At 45.5% G+C, this 24,595-nt stretch overlaps 1 protein-coding gene across 1 annotated transcript in view; it reads left to right on the top strand.

The window, feature by feature from the left end:
• CCDC3 (coiled-coil domain containing 3) overlaps nucleotides 1-24,159 on the top strand; it is a 43,874-nt gene extending 19,715 nt beyond the window's left edge. The window contains exon 3 of the mRNA XM_059816346.1: nucleotides 21,568-24,159. Coding sequence (XP_059672329.1) covers nucleotides 21,568-21,843 — 276 coding nt within the window. The 3' untranslated portion in view covers nucleotides 21,844-24,159. The remainder of the gene's footprint in view (nucleotides 1-21,567) is intronic.
• The last annotated feature ends 436 nt before the right edge of the window (nucleotides 24,160-24,595 follow it).

Here is a 24,595-nt window from a genome sequence, read left to right as displayed (position 1 = left end):
TCGTGGAGTTCCATGTGCAGCATTGGAGCGGGTTCTTCGATGCCCTCAACCAGGTGTCTCTTCTCAGTGCTTTTCTGGAGGGGCTTCTCTGCCTGCCAACAATAACTGGATCCAGAGGACACCAGCCTCACATGATGTGAAAATCAGGTTGCCTACATATGGCACCCATACCCCATCAGTGGTGACCTGGGGCGGTGCAGACATGTGTATCTTACGCCTGGTTATCAGGCAAAGGTGAGCTTCAGAGCTGAAATGGTCCTTGCTACCTGCTTGGCTGTGAAAGAGCTGAAATGAACCAATTGCACTATTTTTTTTCACATGTAGTAAAAGATTGTCAACATTCCTCCTGCCCCTGCCCCAAAAAAAGACCCATACCAACAGATATCTAAAACCGGTATCTAGGGAGGAGTGTAAGAAGAGGGTAATGACATATGGTGGTTCCTGCTGATGCTCTCCCAGCCTCCAGTGTTTTCAGGGGAAGAACTCTCTGTGGTGAAGTAATTTCCATATAGGTAGTTGTTTCTATGTATTCAGTGAGTTTCAGTGGATTTATCTTCCACGAAGCTGTCCAGCCTCCTCTGGAGAATCACTACTTTTTGGTTGCCTTGAACCTGGTTCCCACTATATCATCTCATACCCCCAGTTCTTCTGCTGGAAGACGCTGTCAGTCTCTATTTAATCCCTCCATGGCACTCCTGATTGTGTAGACCTCTATCCTATATCCTCTCATAGCACAGGACTCGAGGTTACAGACCGCTCTTGATGTCTGAGCCTCAAAGGAGCTTGTTTCTGTCCTATCCTGGATGGGAATCAGCTACCACAAATGCTCTGTGATGGAAGTCCATGAGGAAGGAGGGTGTAAAGCCCCTTCCCTGACTGTCTGGGACCTCCCACTGCTATTGCCACAGGGAAAATTCAAAGTTTTGCCTAGACTGCTGGAAGTGCCAACAGGGAAAGCAAATATTTGTGTGTAAGACTTAACCCCAAAAAGATTAAGTGCAGATGGATGTCAATGGTGCCAGCAACCTGTGAGAGAAAGTGAAAACTGAGAAGGGTGTAAAAACAGAACATGGTGCGGGGAGAAAAAAAAAAAAAAGAATAAAATGCAAAACAGATTAGAAGCAAATCAGGGAGAAGAAAAATTTCAACGGGGCTTTTTGCTTTCCCAAAGAAGGGCAGCATGAAGCCCAGCAAGAGCACTGCAGCAGGGGCAGCCAGGTTATCCTCATCAGTGTTAGCAGCTTGGGAGGCTCCAAGGGCGAGCACGAAGTAGGGAGGGGTGGGAATATCAGCATGAGGGATGCAGCTTGGTGGGCTGCTGCATGGACAGTAGATGCCTTTTGAAATTGGGGAGGGCCCTGGAGATGATGAATATCTTGCACGGCCTTCAGTTCCCACCTCTTCAGCTCTGGAAGTCAATTGCTAGCCGGGGAAATGGTGATCCATGGGAAGAGGTTTGGTTTTGTGAAGCTTGGCCCATGTTCTGTGGGAGGAGAGCCGTGCAGTTTGGAAAGTGTCCATCTTGGGAAAATTGTAAGTGGTAGGGCTGTCTAGACTAGTCAGGAAGGTGTGAACAAATAACCAGGGGAAAATAGAAGAAGAAAAGAAAGCATGATTTCTCACCTAGAATTAAATTAAGGTGTCAGGAAAAAAATGAATCAAAGCATCAAAGGATGCAAACAGAAGATGCCCTTAACTGACTTTATTCTAATGCTGTGAACCTGGATAACAAGGAGAAATCAGACATGTCCGTCGTTGGCCTTGCATGCTGCTGCTGGAAGTGGGTGGGGAGATCTGTGATAGGAATGTTAGAATTAATTATTATAAATCTCTTTGTAATGACCCGTGTAGGCAGCATGCAGGTGTGTGTGAGGACCTTGGCAGGCTGACAAAAATGTAATTATCAGTTATGGAGTTAGCGGCAATACAGAAGCAAATGCTCTTCGGCACTTCGTCGATCAGCAAAGTGCTAATTAGCAATTGCTAGAGGCCATTGTGTTTTTCTGGAGAGGAAAGTAGCACCTCCTTAAACACCTGGATGTGTCATCCGTGGGAGTGTGGGGGGAAGCATGACTTACCTGGGAGACTGCAATTACAGCAAGGATTTCCTGACTCAGAAGTCAAACCAGAACAGTTCTGCCTTAAACCTTAAATCTTTTTTTTTTTTTTTTACCTGCAACTGGTAATTGGTAGCAATATACTTCCATATAAACCAACTTAAATATGACAATTTTTTAAACCGAAGTAGATCATTAATCTTCCCTTTAGTTTGCCAGGTGTCATGATGGACTTACCATCACTGAAAAAGAGGTTGAATCTTTTTGCTAGGAAAGATAAGCACCTACTGAGGTAATTTGGTGAGCATAAGGGATATTTTTCAACAATTTTATACAGGAAGTCAGATCTAATCTGGTTTAAACAGAACTGATTCTTGTTGCCCTCATTGCCCCATACTGGACCTGAGCTTTCAGCATGTTATTTTCTAGTTTGGCTGACAGAAAGAGTGGTTTTTGTGGCCATGCACCATGTAACGGAGGATTCAATATCCTTGCCCCAAAGCCCATCCTTAGGGATTTTTCTCCCTGTGGGCCATGGGAAACTTTGTACAGCCGTGATCACAAGGAAATCCCAACCACAGGAGTAAACAAGAAGTAGCCCTGAAAGCAATGTCAGAAGTTGTCCAAGGCACCATTTTACCAAGCTTGACTGTAGCTGGAGAGTCAGAGTGAGAAAAAGCATCGCCGTATGGAGGCTGTCCTCTAAAATCACTTCAGAACAGGAGCCTTTTAAAGTTCCCCATCAAATGCAATAAAACACGCTGTAGAGCAGCTTTAAAAACGGGGAAAGCAAGGGCCGATACATCTCCGTCACAGAACTGACAGCCAAGTAGTACTTGTCAGGCCTGGGTTCCTTTAAAAATGTGTGCTGAGCCCTTTCGCACTCTTAGTGCTCTTTGCTGAAGTATTAAGGAAATTGGAAAGCGTCCAAAAAACTGGTTCAACTCAGCTGACACCGTGAAGTTTACAAAAAGAAGCAGGAAGGAGATTGAGGTCTGCAGCATGCTGCTGACCTGCAACCGTCCGGGGATGCGGCAGTGCATCACGCTGGTCCTGCCGGTGCAGCCCAGCACTCGGAGGTGTCTGGCAGCTGTTGAAAGGGAGGTTGGAATAACATCTGCTCGTGGCTGCTATGTGGGTTTTTTTGGGTCCTGATGGAAATAGAGAGAAGGACTTTTGAGGTACCCTTCAGGAAGCTTTTGACTCTGCTGACTACAAGGAGTGAAAGTGCCTCGTAACACCACTTTGCCCTTGAAGACACGGAAAAACCTGTAACAGTGAATTGATTGTGATTTGTCAGAGCTGTGCAGAGCTGTGTCCTCTTCCTCTGAACTTCTGCAAGCCTTGCACAGGCTGTGTGAGAATTATTTGTGAGCTGTAATGCCTGTGGTGGCTTAATGCATGACGCACACGCAGGATGAAGATTGAGGAGTGTCCATCTGTGCTTGCTACAGACATGCTTTGTCATGGCCATTACTGTAACTTCATTGTTTCTGAACCAGGATTTTTAAAGTCCAGGCAACCCACATCTGCATCCACTGTGTCACTGTCCAAGATTCAAAACGCAGCTCCAAACTGATGAGCTATAACTGCATATATCCCCTTCTTGCGATTTGACATTGAGGGGAATTGATGCTAGAAAATATTTACCTATCTTTTCAGGTAATGTAGAGTTTATTACAGGATCCCTCCCTTCTCCTCTTCTCCTGTATATGATTTTGTGTAGACCTCATGAACTATGAGTCACACGTACAAAAATAAAATAATAAATGAGTTTGAAAGCTGAAGCCACTTGCAGAATTTTTTAGATAAAAGTGGCTTTGTTAGTTTACGGTATTGGTCTACTTTGATAAGTGGTAGAGGTGGAACATTGCTTTGTGAGCTCTTCTTTCACCACTGTCTGGAGTAGACTTGGGTTGGGGGTTGGCCAAACAAAGAGGCAAAAGGCTGTATGCAAACCCAAGGAGGAGCCTGAACTTTGGGGTTAAGCCCAGTAATTTAATCAACTGGTGTTTATGTGGGATTATCCCTATAATTTTCTTGTTTCTTGATTATTGTTACGTATGCATCAGTTTTATTCTAATTGTCTGAAAAGGTGTTTGAATAATTAAGCTTTGAAATGCATAGGAAATATTCCCTCAGCAATCAAAGGCGTACACAAGGATGTGGCATGCGTTTTCAATAGTCTTCACTAAATTTAAGTATTCAAATTAGTGACCTAAGACATGAGTTTACACCTACCCAGCAATGATACCACTGACTTCAAAAGGCACATGTAAGCTGACATGTGGCTTTCGGACAAATGGCAGTTTGTTCAGCTGCTATCACATTACTTCTGATCTCCTTTCTGTTGCCTTATCCAAATTTCCACCTGGTCATGTAAGCAAGTCTTAGACTTATTGCCTTGAGTCTATAGCAGAGCATCTCCTCTGATCTGTCACTCTTCAGTCCCTCACACAAAGCAAAAGGTCAGGGCAAACTCCATTTCTGGTCATTTTTAAGTAGATCTGAACATCTGTGGCTTTTACTGAACTCAGTCCAGCTCCAACCTCATGGTGTACCCAAAAATCACGTTCTGGTTGTATCTGAGGGACTCACTTCAGAACTGGAGTATCAAAACAATTTTTAGCTGGCTTTAAGGCATGAACAGTCATTAGCAGAGCTGGCAGGCAATACGGGGATCCTCGTATCTACTGACTTCTGCTTGCTGATAGACATCCGCCTTCCTTCACATGTAACTCTGAAACCAATATCCCTGTCTCTTTGCCTGTGTTTCATGTGTGGTGTTTTGGGGAGAGCTCATTACAGCCGAGCTCAAGTGTAGCCAGTGCTTAGTTACAAGTGCAAACATATCATGAACGTCTGTCTTGCATTAGGATCTTTCCAGAAGGCATTAAAACACAGCCAAGGGGGCTTCACGTGTTCTGCGTTGTCCCAGCACTTGGTTCAACTGTTCTTAAGAAAAATGGGAGTTTGGGAGAGCGTGGATGTCAGCACCGGTAAGGATTTGCAGGGTGTCAAGTAGAGGGAAATAGGTGGGTTATTTTAGAGCCGAGCCAGCCCTTCTCTTTGCTTGAGCTTTCAAATGAAACTTCAGGGAGAGAAATGTAGTGAGCTCTGGTGGTAGATGGCTCTTTGGGGAGCTGCCAGCTGCTATTTCTGAGTTACAATTGGATTACACAATCCCAGAGCCGCGTTGTACATTCATCACCACCTCCTGTCTGCAGCCAAGCTGCGAGGAGCCCCTGCCAGCCCAGTGCTGAAACCTCCAGAAGCTGGAGCCGGCCCATCGGGAAGGATGGGAGGCAAGTGCGAAACCAGTTGCAATGCAGGCTGTGCAATGGTTGTGAGGGCTACTGTTTTCTGAAGTTGGAGCTCAGGGAAAACCTCTATGGGAATAGCAGCAATCCCAGGTTTGTCAACAAGAAGATGTGTCAAATCCATGCAATCTCCTTCATGACAGGGAACGAGCCTGGTGAGTAGGGCACATGTAATTTTGCTTGGCAAATGTTGGTTTGGTTCACAGAGAGGTTTTGGTGCACAGCGAGTAGATTCCTCCTGGGGGAAACACAGCCAGGCTGCTCCAGGCACCTGTCTGATGTGCACCAACTCCTAATGGGAGCACAAGGGATCCACAATTGGTCCTTCATACATTCTGATCATCTTTCCCTGTATATTTGCTTACCCCAAATGCATCTAGAGCTTCAGTATGCAGGTATGTTCCTCTTGCTCCAACTGACTTGGCACCTGTCTGATGTGCACCAACTCCTAATGGGAACACACAGGATCCACAACTGATCCTTCATACACCTTCTGATCATCTTTCCCTGTATATCTGCTTACCCCAAACACACTTAGAGCTTCAGCGTGCAGATATGTTCCTCTTGTTCCAACTGACTTGCTAATGTGGATGTAGCCAACAGCTCCAGCCTTTTTGCAGTGTCTCACCTGAGACCTTGAGTCTCAGGCACCCAAGTCTCACTGTGGGTTTCTGGCACACGCAGTTACTCATCTCTGCTGCCTCTTTGCTCTTGCCATTGAGCCAGTCCACAGGCTGCTACTCCGGCCACCTTACTGCTCAGGCCATTGCCATTGCGCTGGTCTGGCATGGCAAATGTGACAGAAGGGGTGGAGAAGTACAACATTGTTCATGGCTTAGTGAGGGATTTCTGTGTCCTTTTGCTGGAAGACATGACCATAACACCTTCCAGATGACCAGCATCGAACTGAATAGTCTCAGCAGATCAGGAGCATCTTTAAGGTATCACATCAAGGCATTTGCTCTTAAGTTTCCAAAAAGCCTGATGCCTCAAGCAAAACTCAGCTTCATTTTGTCCACAGTAAAGTGCAACCTCTGCCTTGCTCTCAGTTTGCATCCAAAGCATTTAAGAGACACAGGTTCATCAACGTGTTCACCAGTTTTTAGAAAGCTGGGGCTGAGTTTCTGCTTTCTGACAGCTCTGCGTAGATTGATGTATGTTCCTGCCCTTTCCTTCTGTGCAGGGATGGGTCTCCTCATTTCCATTGAAAACCTCCATGGTGCAGAGTCTCCTTTTATTTTGGCACATATCAGGAATTACTTCATGAAAGTCACTGAGGAGGAGAGTTGGAATTATCTTCAGATTTTATAACTTGGCTAAAAAAATTTGGCTGCAAGCTAAAACTTGACACATAAATCTCAGCCAGAAAATAATTTAGTTTCCCTCCTTCCATCAAAACAGCAAACAACTCCTCCCCCTCCCAAACACTTGCAAATTTCTCAATGGAAAAAGGTTATTTTAGGAAGGGATTAAATAAAGAAATGTTAGTAAGTGGCAGGATCTCTAGGGTGGGGAGTGTATGGAAGGAAAAACACTTGAAATGATGCAATTTTTTATGATTTTTTTGGTTCTTCTTCACTTGAAACGCCTCACAAATATCCTGAGGGAGCAGTGTAGATCACCAGTTTGATTGCCTTTCAGTAACACCGGCTGCCACGAGAAGTGTAGGTGCCGTATGCCAGTACAGTGATGTACTTATTAACAGGATTAAACAGACCAAGGCAGAACTGAGAGATCAGTCTGGATGGGAATCAGATTAAAAAAATTGGTCATCTAGTCCTTCCAGCTGAGCTTGTGTTGCAGTTTACATGTATTAACCCTAAATCACATCTGGTTGATGGAGAGAGGCCTCAAATACCTACAGGAAAGGATCTCTACCAATCCCTCCAGGGGCTTAGTGCCATGTTCTTGCTGTGCTCTTCCATGCTAGCTCAAACTCCCCTTAATTTCTGTCCTAGATGAAGAGTAAGAATAAATGTTTCCTTCCCTTCCTGTAAAAACCCCTTGTGTATTCTTCTGCTGGCTTTTCTGCTGGTTTATTGACCCTTAGGTCCATAAGAATTAAGAGATGTGACCATTGGCATGTTGCCCAAATGCTCGCATCCGTTTTGTCCCTGTTAGTGAATGGTGCCTAAAGAATGGTTGGCTTTGTAATCCATGTCCCAATGAAGGCAATTGCTGGAAGTTGTCCCTTTGGTCATGCTTGAAACCTTTCGGTTTGGGACTGTAACACCTACCTGTCTGCATCCTCCTCTGGGTACGTCTGGAGCTGAGCAGAAGTATGAAGATGTCCATGCCCTCTCCAGTGCCCATTGCCAAGTCAGCGATCGTGCACCAGGCAGAGGGCACAGTTGTCCCATCTTGATGACAGATAATGACATGACTGTGTTTAACCAACTAATAAATGGCCCAGGTTTTAGCTGGTGAGACACCCTTCAGTTCCCAGAAGAAGATGTTTTTTGTGGGTGGTGAAATGACAGTCCACCGTTTCTTAGTTCTTTTCAACCTACCAGGCACTTGTACAACGCCATGCCACTTTCATTAAGCTTAGCAGGTCTGTCCTTGTCCTGCACGCAAACAGGGTTTACAAATAAGCATGAAAAATATAGAGAAAATAATCATTATTTAATGCCACACAGATCCCTCTTTTCCCAGTGTTATAAACTTCTGAGATTGAAGCCTTGAGTACATCACCTACAGCTCATTCTCCTGTCTTCAGTATCTGAGGGAATAAGGGATCAGGATTGCAGCACAGTCAACCATGTTACCCTTTTTTTCAAAGTAAACATAAACTATATGGTAAATCATTTAGACACATGGGGAGATTTTCAAAAGTGATTTTGAGTGGGATCTGTGATCCCCCCAGCTTTGAAAATTCCTACTGTTTGTCATAAATGTGAGGCAGCACACATCCAAATCCCATGGATGTTGCTCAGCTGTCTAAGCCAAGAATTCACATAGCCAGGATTTTCCCCTTCTTGGATAATGTGGACTTAAATGCCTCGATCTGTGACACTCAGAGATGAAGCTTTTAAATTACAAACTTTTATTGACTAAACCCCTAATTATTGAAAGCTCAATCAGTCATGGGCTTCAGTGCTGGGCAATTTATCCAGGATCCTTACTGAAAAATGGGTTTCCAGATTACCGGAGACAAGGCTGCAGTGGTAGGCAATGTCTAGCCACACCATTCGTGGAAAAATGTGGTTTCTGGGCTCATACTCTGAATTTGCACAGAGAAGCAATGAGACCATTCTGCATGCAAGTGAAGTATCTCAACTCAGATCCTGGCTCCCTTATTGCTCCTGTCCCCACACTATCCAGACTTTGAATATAGACCTTTCTGGTTTGGACTATAATGGCTCAGAAAACTCTGTAAATCACAGATGTCCTGTAATCGCCATTTTTGGAGATGGGGAATTGAAGCCCAGAGAAACTAGTTCTCACTGGGGCTGCTTTTCCCCTTAACTGATTATTGCCCTCTCTGTAGTGGAGACATCCAGTTCCTATCCTCTGATTAGGACATTCGTTTTATCTGCCCCCTTTGATTAGGTGTGAAGTGCGTGTGTTGCTTAACAAGTACAAGCTGTTCAGATAACGCAGCTCAAAATAATTGCGATTTTGCTTTTCCAGAATTACCGTTGGCAAAAGACAAGGAAAGCATCCTAGTTAAGGGACTGGAGCCCAGGTCCTGGCTTCCTCACAGTGGGTTTTGGGGTTTTTTGTCTTTTTTTTTTTTATTGCTGTGATATTAGGGAATTCTTGTGGGGTTGTATGGATGGTGCCTGGTGTGGATACTGTGATTGCTACTGCAAGAGGGGTGGGGGGCAATTCAGATCATCTGCTCTTTGGGGCTGTCCAGATCCTGGCTCTTGCTATTGCTAAAGTGATGCAATACAAAGCTGGTGAAAATATAAATAAGTTCTGTGTCAGAGAACTGTGAGAAACGCAAAATGAATATCCATAGAAGAATTTTGGACTGTTAGAGAAAATTACTTTCATAATCAGACTTAAAGGCCTCATATGCACACACATAAACAAATGGTAACACAGACTTACAGGGATATATTTGCTACCTGTCCCTAAGTATTTGGCCAGGAATAACAGCAGATTTTACAGGTAAGTGCACATGACAGCAGGATTTTATAAGTTTTTGCAGACCACAGGGCAGTTATTCACAAAAGAGCCAAAAACCAAAGTAGCACATGATTGTACTGTAGCTCAGAGGTATTGCCATGTGCTCACTCTGCGGTGGTGTGGCACTTACTATGTAATTATCTCGCTGCAACACAATTGTTAACCTAGGATTAAACAGTTGAGAGGCACCATCATAACATGAACCAGCAGTGGAGTGCGTGCTCTATAATTTAGATGCTTGCAGGGAAGAGTTCACCACAGGGCATCTGTCAGCCCCGCGGGTGTTTTGTCCAGTGTAGCTGTGGCTGCAATCCTCCTTCTCCTGAAATCAGGCTGGAAAGAGGGCTCCAGGCTTGTGTGTATGGGGAGACCTGACTCATGCTTACCTTAAGACCTTATTTTCCACGGGCATTGTAACCAGTCCTGTGTGAAAAGCTTTTCCCTGTATAAGGCAGTAAGTTGCACAACACGTGATGGGAGTTTCTGCTGCTTCTGTATGTATCTGAAGAACTGCGAAGCAGCAGGGAGAGAGTTGGGCCATTAAATATGACTTTCAATTTCAGATATGACCTTATATTTCTACTGAGAATTGAAATACTGGCTCAGGAACAGGACCCTATCTGAGGGATTGTACTAGAGGGAAACAACAGCTTTTGACTGCTGTGGAAACAGACATTAATGCCCTGAATGCTTAGGGCCATTCGAGCACAGACAAGCAGGAGGGTGGTCCCCTAAATACCATGTCTCTGCACCTTGAAGACTGGTTATTTGCCAAAACCTGCCATGCTCAGAGTAGCCTTTTGCCCATTTATTGCACTCAGGGTGGTCCAGGGCCCTTTCAGGATTTACAGCCCACGCAGCGGCCGGAGTTGTGGACAGGCTGCTCTGAGCTGCCCGGTGGGGCGGGGATATCTGTGAGTAGCAGTGAGCTCCTGTCAGCCAGATGTTAGCGCTTGGAGCTTGTTATTCAGAGCTGCTGATTAGTCTCTCAGGCATTTTGCCTCCTCGGTTCCTTTCTCGGCGTGCTGACTTTAGCCAGAGAGCGCCTGTGGATCGCAGATGTTTTGTTTTTCCATCCCTTTGTGTTTGCTTCTTCAACTTCACTCTAGCTTTTCCACTTCACCGCTGTGGCAACCTGTGGCATTTCCATGCTTGGATGAGGGCTGAGCCTGGTCCTCTGCTGTGCATGTGCCTGTTCGTCACCGCTGGCTCCGTCACCTCTCCTGAGGCTGCTTGCGTGGGGTACAGCAGCTTCTCGCTGAGGTCTCCTCTTTGCTCTGGGCCTGCAGAGCAGCTCGGGAGCAGATGCAGATGCCCTTTGTCAAGCCCCTGTGCTTCATCCAGTCTGATTTCAATGCCACTGCCGTCATTTCGCTCAAGGTTTCACAGATCCCTTATTGCTTGCAGTGAAAGGCTTCATTAGACCCTCGTGTCCTGCTCCTGCCGTGGCAGGGGCATCTCCAGCTGTGTGTGTAAGCATGGTGTCGGAGTTATTTCCATACTACTCAGCTCTGTTTTAGTGCCTGCTTCCCTGCTCATCCTCCAGAGGAATTTCTGACTCTCCATTGACTGTAAAGAGAGCCCAGAAAACCAATGCTTCCTACCCAGCATCTCGGTTAGATACATTAAGTAGGGTGGTGCAAAAACTACCCCAAGGGACCCACCGAGCCCAGTCTGTGTATATCCTTTTCACTGCCTCCTCTTCCCTGCACCCAAGGGGACTTGACAAATGAAGTAAAACAGCTCCAGCAGTTCCTACGGATGCTCAGGAGCGATGCGGACACCTCCGCGTCCCAGTGGCACCGGAGGATGGCAGGTTGCCCTGGGGCACCTGCATTTGCTCCTCTAAATCCAGAAGCTTTGCACAGCAGCAGTGCACATTCAGGGCTTCCAGCTGAGCCTGCAGCCAAGGAAATCCTATCCGTTTGTCAAGGCAGCTGAGCTGCAGCAGCTTATGTGAAGTATGAAGCCAAGACGTCCAGAGTGGAGGGATTTATAGGGGAACATGACTTTTATAGACATTACATTAACTTTAAACATTTGCCTTTCTCAGCACAGGTTCTCCTCCTGTGCATAAAACTTCCCCTAGGTATGATATATTTGCTGGGGAGAAGACGTGGACTCCACTTACAGTAAAAGTCCCTGTTTCTGTGCTTTCTTGAGAGGCAGCATTTAATGCATTGCAGTCACACTGTGGCCATTTGCAAATACTCGTACACAGCCTGCTGGGATTTGCTCTGCTTCTTTCTTTCCCCATTTTGACTTAGAGGTGACAGAGAAGCAAAGGTTTTTGCATATTATATATAAAATATATTTTATTATATATTTACTGTTCCCAGTCCTTCCCTTCTTTTCTCGGCAGAGAGGACGTGGGCACTGAGCATTTGCGCAATGAACCTGCCGGGGGGGTACACAGAGGTCTGGCATTGCCTTACCCACAGGAGGCTTTGAATTCATTAAGCTCTTAATCAACCTCATTTCACTGTTTCCCTGTGCACCCCATCCTCCCACAGCCCACATCTCCCACCTGTTCTGTTGTACCCCTAACAGCTATGTTTAATCTAAAGCCCAGCTTGCAGACATCCATACAGCACCTGCCACACCGGAGCATCAATCACCTCTGTTAGGACCCCCAGGGAACAACTAGGAGTTGTAATGTATTGGACTGAAGTAAACCATACTTAAACATCCCAAACCAGGCATAACCTTGGTTTAAACTAATATTGTTCTCATGCAAATTAATATCGGTAATGATAAATAAGTTTCCTCACCAGCTGATGCTGGTTCTTGGCTTCAGCTGCACCTGGGGATGGTGTATTTGTATATATTATACTTCCTTCACTGCTGCCCTGCTATAGGGTGCATGCTGTCTATTTAGCACAACCATTAAATTAAATGAAGTTTCTATGAGCTGTTGTAACACAAGACAGAGGTCAGCTCATTCAAAAATCAGCACCGACATTTCAATAAATAGGAGCAAAGCGTAAGATGCCGTGCTGCTCTGATCAGAAGTTTCTCATTTCCCTGCATTCCCATCAGTGAGAGGGAAGGACACAATACACTCTGTTTCTGAGTCTTGCTGGTTTTATCCCTTCCTTGGTATTTAATTAATTTGCTCTGTGTTTGTGTGGGGGAATGGTGACCTAATCCTACTGAAATACAAGCCAAGTAAAACAAGTTTAGATGGAGACGCGGTCACACAGCAACTTTCAGTTGGAGAACAATACACTTGAGGTAAGGTATAGTGGCAAAGTAGTTTTAGGCATATCAGACCTAATTAGTTTTACTGTGGTAATAATAATACTAGGTGGGAAAAAGCTGAGTTGGAAATTAAAGTGGATAACAAGTTTTGGAAAGTTTGGTAGATGTGGAAATGGAAAGTTTCTGTACAAGTTATAGAAAAAAAAGCCTCTTACAGAGGCTTTTGAAGCCCAGCTGAAACTGCAACCCTAGCTCTGAGACAGAAATGAAAAAAAAAAAAAAAGAAGAAACACAGTAACTCAGTCATTTTCAGCATTCAGGCAGAGCAAAATGCAGAAATCTATGAAGCAGCCTGTCTTGTAAGGTAGATTTAAAACCATGTTTGTTATCAGCACCTAAACTGCCTCTAGCAACAGAGAAAAGATTTTTTTTTTCCTTACTCAAAGTATTTTCCTTTCAGCTTAGCGTAGGTGAGCTGGGTAATGCACTTTAACATTCAGTGTCATTTATCTATAGGTAAGCAGCTTGATCCATGCCTGCACCTTGTACTCTCTGGGAGCAGGACAGAGGTGTATCAGGAGTATCTATCACCCATGCATGGTACCTAGAAGGAACCAGAGCAGATGCTGCATTGCCTTGGGTTGCATTTGCAATTTATATTGGGCAAATAGCTGTGTTACAAAGTCTGTGAGCTATCTGCCCTTGCAATGAGCTCTGTACGTGCCCTGTAATAGGGATGGAGAGCCAGGAGTAGTGTCCTGGCTGCTGTCTCTGCTTTTGCACGCTATGGAGATGTGTGCCGCCTCACGGTTTGCTATTTCACTGCCCACCCTGAGTATTTTTGATGGAGGGAGTCAGAGATGGGTGACATGGGTCTCAGCAAAGAGGCTGGCAGGGTGGTACCACCTGTCCCTGGGGGCTAAACCCCTGGGATGACTGTAAGAGCCTCCGCTTCCCCCCAACCCTGACCTGGCTCAGCGGGTGTGCATTGCCCAGTGTCGAGCTGGGAGCAGTGCCAAAGGCTGGGAAGCTCCTGGAGAAGTGGAAAGCACAAGGTATGGGGCTGGTGGGGCTGACCACTGAGACCAACACTCAGTGGCTGCAGCCAGGCTAGGAGGAGGACGGCTGCTCCTGCTAAACCACTTAGACGTGAGGCTTTGCTGCTGTTCCCCTCCCAGATCCACCACTGCATTCCTGTGGCATCTTGGGTGAATTGCTCGGAGGAACGTTTTCAAAGGAAACAAAGCAAGAACGGAGCCCCTCCGCCTTGGAGCGACTGGGAAAAGCAGCTGGCTGGCTCTTGGTGTGCCTCCCTTGCCCACGCTGCACTGCCTGCGTGGTCAGTGAGGAGAGGAAAGGGACTTGGAGATGCCCCAGAGTGAGGTCCTGCCATCTTGATTTATTTTTCTCTTCCTGGAGACCTTCTGTCTCCTCCTGCCTGGGCAGGGAATTGAGGGATTTACTGTCGGGACTGACTTATCTGCTCACTTGGCACAAGTGAGGTGCCTGTGGTAGGCAGCCTGGCTCGTACCCTGCACCTTTTTTTTCCTTTCCTGTCTTCTTGATTAGTGTGGTTTCTCTTCTCCTTAAACTGTTGCCTTTTTTCCTTTGCAAGTATAGGGAATAAGGTGTTGATCCTTTCCTGGGTACTGGCAGTGACCAATCCAAATACCGTGGAGACATATTTCCACCTCCATCCCCAATCTTGGCAGAGAGGACCAGCTGTGACTGTCACCTGGTATCTTTGCATCCTCCCCCTCAGCAGCGTCTCAGGCTTCAGGGCTCAAAGTGTCTAGGGAAAGCAATGCCCCAGGACATAATCTACACTTTGTGTTGGGGCCAGGGACCTCTCTCCAGGTTCCTCCAGGGTTGAGAGTCTTTTCACTAGCCCTCAAGTGCCTCCTAATCCCCCTGTGTCCTCTAAAACCACCCCCAGTCTGGGGACAGGGGTGCAAGGGCTGTGAGTTCAAAGGCAAAGGGTAGGGTTTTGAAATGGATGCCTACAACGCCCACTGCAGATGAGAGCCACCAGCAATTCAGACACCTTGCCAGAGAGGAAGGTCTGGTTTTTCAAAGTACTTAATCACAGGCAAGTGTCTTCTTTAAAAAATCTGTTGTTCAGCTTAAGATCATTATTTAAAAAAAGACCAGAAGAAAAAGAATAGGTTGCAAGTGTTTTTCCGTGTGAAAAACACTCTTCCTGGTAAGTAGACCATCCTCTGTGCTGAGTCAGTGTCTCGGTGGAGCTGCTGGCACTCGGGCCTTACGTCACAGCTTGTAAACACTGTTCACATTTTCCAGGTACATGGGCCCTTCTCAGCCACTCAGGGACACATCAGGGCCAAGTATCACCCAAGACACCTGCCAAGACGCCATCCAAAAGCTGGCCCTGGCAGGCCCTCCAATGGTTCTTCAGGTGGTTTTCCACCAAGCGGTGGTTTGATGGAGATTGGAACAAACAGGGCTGTTTTTAAAGACTCCCGATTGCCTGTGGACATGGATTTGGATCTGTTTCCAGGGCAAGGTTCTCCAAACTCCCAGAACACTATCCGTATGCTGCTCTTGCAGCCTTCCTCAGGTAGTCAGTGATGTCAGCTGCCATTTTGGGGACTCAGGGTGGGATCCATCTCAGTCTGAGCTAGTTATCTAGGCAATGGAGAGGGGTCTCCAAAAGACACCCAAGGTAGGTGTCTAAGGTGGACAAGAAGTCTCCCCTTGAACGTGTCCATTCCTCTCCGATGACAGTTGGGAAAGGTGAGATGACTTGCTGTCACTGACTGTGTCTTAGGAGTTTAAAGTGCAAATCTGCTTTTAGTGACCAGTGAAATGGGGAAGAAAAGCACATTCACAGTGCCGAGACACCTCGGGGTGGGTGTAGCCTGGCAGAGGCTCCCTGCAGGCAGTGCTCCATACCCCAGTGAAGTCCCTATCTCTAATATTTTGAATGAACTGGAGACTTGTGCCACAAGCCTTACACCTCTCATGGCAAATGCTGACCTAGCATTCAGTAAGAGTTATCCTTATAAGAACAGTCACAATCATTTCTTTCTCCATCCAGGTCTTATGTATCTTGGTGATTCATATGAAATCCTAGGGTGAAATCCCAGCTCATCCCCATTAATGCCGGTGATGCTGGTTCTGCCCTCAGGACCCTGATTTGGTACCTCTGAAAGGTGCAGTCTTGCAGCAAGCAGAGGTGGTTTAATCCAGCACTGCCATGCCCCCACCACTTCACCTAACGCGACGGTTTAACAGTGCTGACAGGGGCTTTTCCACACTTCAGCAGGAGTGTTAGTCTTGGCTGAAAAGTCCCAGTAACTGGAGGTTAAGTCACTCCATCCCAAACCCAATACCCTCCACTGCCAGACCCCTCCTGCTAGCCTTTGCTGCACCGTCCATCTTTCCATCCAACATACTCGCTCCCACGTAGCCTGCCCAAAGGGGCTGAAAAAAAAGAGAAAGTGATGCTCAGAGTCTGAAATGTGGCCATGGCAAGGCAGGGCTCAAAGGGGACCTCCCTGGCCAGGAGAAGATTGTCTGCATGAGGCTGTATGGTGTCCATATCAGCTTCCCCAGGGCACAGAGCTTTTCCTCTTGCTAAGAGCACAGAAGGGGTTGGGGAAATAAATCCTGGTGGAGTTAAAGAAAAATAAACAGCTATGTTTGGCTCCTGAGCCCCTTGAGAGAGAGTGCATGAATTATTGCTGTGCTGAGACCAATAGAGCTGGAGGTACACATTTCATGCTGCATAAGGTTTTGTTTTAAGATGTTTTATATAACTTGAACAGCAGTAAAACACAGAGCAGCAAGTCAATGTGCAGCAAATGGACAGTTTTTAACTTTTCTGTGGAGCAGATTTATAGTAGGGAAGGGCGAGAGGAGAGTGGTGCAGGGATGTGGTGAGCTCACTGGGGTGCAGTGCAGAGGAGGCTCCGCAGCAGAGCAGGAGCTGTTCTTCCCAATCTGCGGTGCTTGGGATGCATTTCCAGAGTGAGACGCTCTCATTTCTTCCACCGGACACTCCCAGGAGGTTGTGGTGGGGCGATGTTGCGTCTGGGATGCTGAGGGAGTATCCCAGCTAGACACTGCTCCAGTTAGGAGTGCAAGTCAGGAGGAAGATTTGAGGGCAAGAAACCAAAGTGACCCATGTCCAGTTCTTCTAAAAACACATCATGTCCATGCAGAGGTCAGGTCTTACTGTCACACATTTAAAGACATTCCTACAATCATCTTGCCTGATGACACCCGCTATCTAAATGTCCAAAAATACTGTCTGATGCGAAAGATATTTTTAGGAGACCTGAAATGAAAAGACTTCTAAGTATTGGGGCTCCAGTGCTCTTTAGCTGTGCTGCCCATAGGGAGCATGCATGAGGAGCTAGCTAGTACTCAACTTCTCTCCCTTTGCTAAATGAAGGGCAAGATCTGGGTGCCACTGCTGGGTTTTGACTGACTTGAACTCTGTAATGCTAACTTCAGCCATTTATGGACAATTTGTGGTGGATGAACACTACCGGTGCACCTTTATCCATGGGGCATTTCCTAGCCACTGTCCCATTCTAATAAAGCTTATAGAAGGCAGGGGTGTGTGGCTGTCAATCAGACAAACATACATACAGGTAATTCAAGGTGTTTGGTAAAGGACTCGCATGCCTGTAATGTGACGCTCAGAAAATCAGATTGATTTGTTACAGTGCTGCTTTGTTTGGCAGATGGACAGATTTTGTAAATCATCTAGATGTGGTGAAACTTAAAACCGGACATATTTGTGACTGGATGTTCCTGACAAATACTCAAATATATTTAATGTGTAGTTTCACAGCTGTAGGCTGTCTGGGATAAATCCTAAGGAGCTGTATGGTTCTTGTTGTGCTACCTTTCTTGTTACATGTCCTGGTACTGCTCTGGACTCGAGCTTAATCACTGCTGAGGATACCTTGCTAAAAAACTGTGGAACAAGAAGACATGCAGGCAGAGATCTCCAGAACAAACAACTCTTCTGAACTGTGGGTTACTAGACAATGTAACTTTTGAAGGAAACCTAGAAACGTAACCCATAAGTTTTTCTCAGGAGCCATTTCCTGGTCCTTTTCTCCATTTCTCAGGTCTGTGGGCATGTATGCCGTGCTAAGTGCAGCATTTCAGAGCTGTTGCTTAACTGTATGCTGTTGATACCTTGTGGGAATAGGAGTTGTCAGCTATCCATCCTTTCCTGTCCTTTCCTTCGGTGGCACCAAGTGGAACTGGGTCCTCAGTGACTTACCTTGCTGAACGGAGATTTCATTATCCCTTAAATATTGCATAAAAAAACCCGTACCTTCTCTAGTGTACCTGACATGGCAAGCTGTGGTGGGGAATGGGAGCACATTCCCAGAAACAAAATCCAGTTCTCTGTAGCCTTTAGCAATGCCTTTGGACTAAGGGCTGATCTTGACAGTCATCAAGTGCAAAGTGTGCACATTTATGGATGCATGAGACCAGACAAAATGGGGTGTGAGATTCCTGTCTGTAGATATGCTCCATAGGAATGACTGCGCAATGCAGGGATATCTCATCTGGCTGTAAACAAGAAGTATTCAAGTAGCAACATGGACCAAGGGCTGGTTAACTTCTCACCTATTTGTTCAGCAGCTGGGTTAGTTATAAAGGCTGTGCTGAGCTCCTAGCTGTCGCAGTTACACAGCTCTCAGCACAGTTTAAAAATAACTTGGTCGCACCCGTGTGAACCGCAGCCCTAGCAGTAACAGCAAAGGTAGAGCAGCACTCACATTAAAACACCATCCCCACTGCAGAGCTCTATGAAGAATGCCGTTTGTAACCAGCTGTTGAGAATGTGAGAACCCCACCTTGTTATTTTTCCCCATGCAGAAGGAGAAAAGAGTTTATTCTTCAGCTGGTAGTCCTGCGATTGCAGGCAGGCGTCCAATTATCAAGCTGGGCTCTTCCTATGGCCTGCCCTGTTGGTAAGCAAAGCTGTGCATGTCTGACAGTACCTCAGGTTTTTATAACTAACTCTGTTATTCCAGTGATCCCTCTGGATATCTCCAGATAATTTAAGCACTAAACCACGGGTTTCAGACTGGAGAGTCAGGACCTGGAAGAGGAACAGTGTAAGCAAATGAGCTGGCTAGCTTTTTGATGGTGTTTGAGAAGTTTCTGAGTGGCCCTGTAGAGCTGGACTACCTCTGCTGACAGAGGACCAACCTCAAAAGAATTGGGAGTGCCTCTGCGATGAGGCTCATGCTACCCCTGATCTCTGCCATCAGACATTACCATTCCCACACCAGCCAGTCCAGGCAGATGAGACACGATTGGGTTCACAGAGCCTCACACTTCAGCTGCATGAATTGTTTGCTCCTCTGCATTGGACTCTGTCATATGCCATGCCTATCACTGCATCAATGGAAAATGCAAGAAATCCCTCATGAAGTAGAGTTTCCACCTCCTGTCTTCCCAACAAACATCTTCTCCTAACTCAGTGCTCTCCTTTGCAGGGATTTAAATTCAAGAAGTGTTCTGCTTGAAGTTTTGCAAGGGTTTGGCAAACACAAAAGCCAAGAGGTGCTGGCTGTTTTCAAATAGCACTTGGAATGAGCTGTGATCAAAACCAAATTCCCTCCTCTTCAGTGCAATTTCTGGCCCTCTATCTGTGAGCTCCCAGTCTCCCTAGCATGCGTTTATAAAAGAACCCTAGTGAGAGGATGGTTGGGGCAAGCATTTGCCTTTTAGCAAAGCCCTGCAGTGCTTTCGCACAAGAAACAAGAGCTTATGGGGACTGAAAGCAGTTGCTGTGTTTGTGTTGACTGACCAGCTGCTGGGGGTTTCCAAAGCAGATGAAACATTAATCATCAGAGCAGGCTCCCTCCCTCGCTTTCAGTTGTTGAAAATACTACAAAGTAAGATGGAAAGAAACATGTAATCCTTCATCATCACAGTGAGGATTTACTTGTTTATTTAGATTCCCTGTCTGTTCCAAATGTTCTGCCAGAGAAAGCCCATCCAGGCTCCAGGAGTGCTTGGAAAAAAGTCTACATGTGTATAGGAGATAAATCCAGCAGAAGACACTGCCTTTCCTCACAGCACACCAGTGCAGCAGTTAGCCGAAAGTCCCACTTGCACAATAAAGTATCTCAGGATGCTTTTTGTAGTAAAAAAAAAGGAGGGACATCACCCTGGGCAGAAATAGGTTTCCATGGTGGCTCCTCTAAACCAGAAATTTTATGGTGGGGCTGTCCTTGAGCCCCAGGCACCTCCTCTTTTTCTGCTTGGAAAATGTTGTCCAGGTAGAAAACGTGGTACTTGATGCCTTTGTAGCGAGTGAAACGAGAGAGTTGTATTCAGAGGGTGATTCCTCCCACTGCCCTAGGAGGTGGAGATTGCCCTCTCAAAGGGTGTCTCTCCCTGCAGACATTGCAGGGAAACCAAAAGAGAGGAGCTCACTTTTAGCTGCTTAAGAGAAGGCAGCTGAATCCTGTCCCACATAACGCTGTGCATCAGGAGCACAACTCCTTTGCACTGAAGCCTTTGTAGCTGGTGTTTCTCATCCCATTCCTATTGCTGCACCTACAAACAGGAAGCAAGGCAGAAATGGGAGACCGTAGACATGGCAATCACATATCGCTGAGATGAGATAGACCTCTGGGTCATCCTAGGATGAGGTAGTAGAGGAAGAACAATTGTCCAACAGATGTTTTACATTTGGACCATCATCCAACCCAGGGGATTTGAAGCAGCCCTGTGAGCTGCTCTTCTAGTGATGCCTTGGGTGCAGCACCTTTGAAGCTGGCTCCTTTTTTTTTGCCTATCTAAGCCACAGGCATGAGTGGACATCAAGAGCTTGATGTCCCTACTGGGGACAATATTGCAGTAAGTTGGTAGTGGGTAGAATGGGATCGACAGTTTTCAGCCAATGACCCAAAAAAAATCACTTCTGTTAAAGTTGTGGGATCTTGAATGCTTCTAGAAACTGCTGGGATTTTATCCTTTAGGGTTTCATCTGAAAGAAATACATATAATGAATTATTTAAGGCAACTCAGTTCTTGAAAAGGCAAACTCAACCAGTTCTGCGTTTTGCAGGTTCTGTCCTTAATTCACATATTGACATGAAGAGCAAAGGGCAGGCTCACGTCAAAATCTGGAGTCTGTGAAGGACTGCTAAGCTGAATCAAATCTAGTGTTTTCCAACAGGAAATGATAGGACACAAGGGAATGGAATGAAGCTGTATCAGGGGAAGGTCAGATTGGACATTAAGAAAAGGTTCTTCACTGAGAGAGTGGTTGGTCATGGGAACAGGCTCCCCAGGGAAGTGGTCGCGGCACCAAGCCTGTCAGAGCTCAAGGAGCATCTGGACAATGCTCTTAGTCATATGGTTTAGTTTTAGGTAGTCCTGCGAGGAGCAGGGAGGTGGACTCGATGATCCTTATGGGTCCCTTCCAATTTGAGAGATTCTATGATTCTATGAATAGTGACACCCCTTGGCCTGAACTCCAGTTTCATATTAGAAATAGGGCAGTATTCCTCCATAAATTCAATGTAGCCTCAGTGGGCTGGACAGGTCTGTCAAAACAGTTCATAAAAGTAATTGTGAATCATTAGTATCGTTAAGATCTACAATTTGGGGTCTTATCTGAATACAGAAGACAAAGAGAGGATTTTGCTAAAAAAGGTATTAAAAAAAAAATAGAACTTCCAGAAAAAGCATTCTACTTTTGAAGAGCTGTGAGGCATTTCAAGGAACACCTGAATTTATTTAATTGCTTTGCAATTAAATAAATTTGCAAACCTGAATTGCTTTAATAATTTTTTGTGTAAAGTTCACCTGTTCCTATTTTGTTTCTGCTGTCCCCTCAGCTCATGTGCTCCTCGGTCCAGAAAGCCCTGTTTGAGGAGGAGGACAGAGTGAAGAAGCTGCAGCAGAAGGTGGCAACGCTGGAGAAGCGCAACAAGCAGCTGCGAGATCGGGTGAAGAAAGTCAAGAGGTCTCTCCGGCAAGCCAGGAAAAACACCAGGCACATGGAGCAGATGAACCGAAAGCTCAGCGAGAAACTTTCCTCTGCAGGTGGTCAAATACCCTATATTAACTCTTTGAAGCAGGAGAACTCCCATGCTACCTACCTTAAAGTATAATGCAAGGGTAAGTGCTCAGGCCAATGATAATGGCGAATTTTGCCTGCGTTAGATCAGGATCTGGCCCTCACACCTTGTCTACATTGTGCTTCAAACTTTGCATGGAAAATGAATCTGAACTTGCTTTAGACACAGTGCTAGATTAAACAGGAATGCAAACCGTGTTTGGCTGGGTGTTGGAGGCACAGCCCAAAGCCATGTCCTTGCTGTCCTAGGTGGACATAGGACCAGACTGTAATCTGTGCTTCTCAGCCCTCATCCCCCCCAACTCCATCACCAGTTTTACGTTGTCTTCGATGAAAGTGCCAGTTCAGCCCCATGGGCCACTGCAGGCACTTGATGCAGGAGCTCTTCTTGGAAGGATCTGGTGCTAACTTACCTCCTCCACATGGGCTGGGCAAGCAAGGTCGGGGGGAGGATATGTGGAGATGGATGCTGTAGAAAGGATGCAGGCATGAATGCGCGTTGCTCCATCATCACCGCCAAGCCCTCAATCTCCCTTAAGCTTTACTAAAGTCTACGACCACTGTCTAGGCAAAGGCTATGTCCGGGACACATAGTCAATTTGGGCCCCTCTTCAAAATGAAGTATAGATGCGCTCAGATTGTCTTAAGACTGTTTCTAAATATCCCTAAATATTCTAAATAAAATATGTAATATTTTTTATTTTACCAAGAAGTGCCTCAAGGGTCACAGTAACTTCCTCAGGTGCCTCCAGCATTGCCCAGCCAACAGGGTTGGAAACCGCATCATTTTGGGACTGTGTCTACGACCTAATCCAGCTCCCGCAGTCAGGAGTGGACTTAGCCTGACTATTAGTGGGTGCTGGATCAGGCCTGGAGGACAATTTCAGATCCCATTTTCACACAGGTTTAATTTACAGTGTGGACAAAGCTTCAAGTTTTGTAATCACTGTTTGAGGCATAATGGAGGTTGCTGGGCAGCCTCACTTAATTACACTTAGATACTGTAGAGACCACATCAATATCAACAGGGCATTAAAAATTAAGGTAGTTTATATATGTATATATTTTAAAATCCTATAGAAAATATTTTTATTACACATTTGATATAGTCTAATTTCTTAAAATATGAAGTAAATCCCATTTCTTGGTTTTCTCATTAAAAAGAAGTCCATCATGTCCTTTGTTAGACATTTACAAACTGATTCTGCTCAAGCAGCATAGGTTAAGCCATCAGTATCCATGGCTGATAATGTTTTCAGCTGTGTTAATGTACCAGAGCATGTCTTGGGTCTCGGTACTCAACCAGCCTTCCTTCATAACAAGGCACCATAAGGAGAAAAAGGTAGAAGAAGAGTTTTTGTGTTTTTCTTCCATTCTCAAAATAGTTTTTCTTACTCCAAGCATGAGGAGACCCAGGTGCAGATATGCTTCATGCTTTTCAACAGGGGCAGCCAGCCCTTGCCCAGCCCTGGGAAACACTGACAATCTGCCAGGGCTAAACCCGATTTGTACAAGGTGGACCGATTCAGGTGATCTTTAACATAGAGGTGAGGCCCACAGAAATATCGGTGTGCAAACCACCGCTCCGCTCCTAACTCTCGACACTTTAACAGATCACTGCATGGTCTCCATGCAGTCTCCATGCAGGTCTACTCAAAGTTAGAGTATATCCAGGCTACAGCCCCGCCGGACCACGCTTTAACTATCCCTGCGCTAGGAAAAGCTCCTATCAGCTATCAGCCATGAGCTTCAGTCCAAGCTGAATTCAAAAGTTAAGCCCTGTGTTGGCTTCTAGGATGCTGCCGAGTTTAATTACCTTCCTCCCCCCTCTTGAAATAATATTGGCATTACTTAAGATTCTGACTCCTCCACAAGCTCCACCGATTTCAAAGGCTTTGCCTACCGAATCAGCACAATTTGAGTTGTTTTGTGCTGTAGTCAGCAATGCTGTTTCCTGAGAATTACTACAGCCCTAAGGCTTCCCTAGAAGCCATCAAGAGATTTCAACTCCAAAACTTAAATCCATAGGAAAGTAACTAATTTTTTGGTGTTTGTTTCTCATTTCTAAACTGCTGTTTAAATAAATGAACTGTTTTTCCTGGTATAGGTATTAAAAGCTTGTGTTTTCATTTTTTGTTAACAAAAATATTCCCCCTGTTATTCATTCATGTTTTATAAATGTTTGTATAAAGCTGAGAAAGTATAGTTAATATAGCTACATCTTTGCTATTCTTACAGATTTTCCAAACACAGTGTTGAATAACTTCCTCTTTTTGCTGATATTTTTGTCTCTTGATGAAAAGATTGGAATTTTCTTCCTATTTCCCCCTTTCTCTAGCTTAAAAAAAAAGTAAACCATTTTGTTCTCCTTGTCGGTTTTGAGAGAATTTTGTTACTTTGCAAAGAAAACCCCAACCCAAATGCAAAATCCAAATGCAACCCAAAATGTCCCCTCTGGGTATAAAACCAAAAAAGGTTGTTTCCTTGTGATCGTTTTTCCTTTCATGCCTGCTTGGTTTTGCATCATTTCCAGAGATAAGGACTAGCAGTCAGATCAGATCACAAGTTAACCCTCTCAACAAGGAACAGGGGATGCCAAGGCCAAGTAAAAATACTATTAAAGTGTCACCATTAACTGCCTGTCCCTGCTGGTGACAATATCCAGAGAGCAACTAGGGAGGCTGTACGGGCAGGAAACACAAGTGTGAAGCGGAATTTGGGTTACGTCCATCCAAGTTGGTATACATCACATAGGTCCTGACACAGACACTAATTTTTAGACCCAC

This window comes from Gavia stellata, chromosome 4 (assembly GCF_030936135.1).
Source record: "Gavia stellata isolate bGavSte3 chromosome 4, bGavSte3.hap2, whole genome shotgun sequence".
In the NCBI taxonomy this organism is placed as follows: Eukaryota; Metazoa; Chordata; class Aves; order Gaviiformes; family Gaviidae; genus Gavia; species Gavia stellata.
This window is presented reverse-complemented; position numbering and strand designations above follow the sequence as displayed.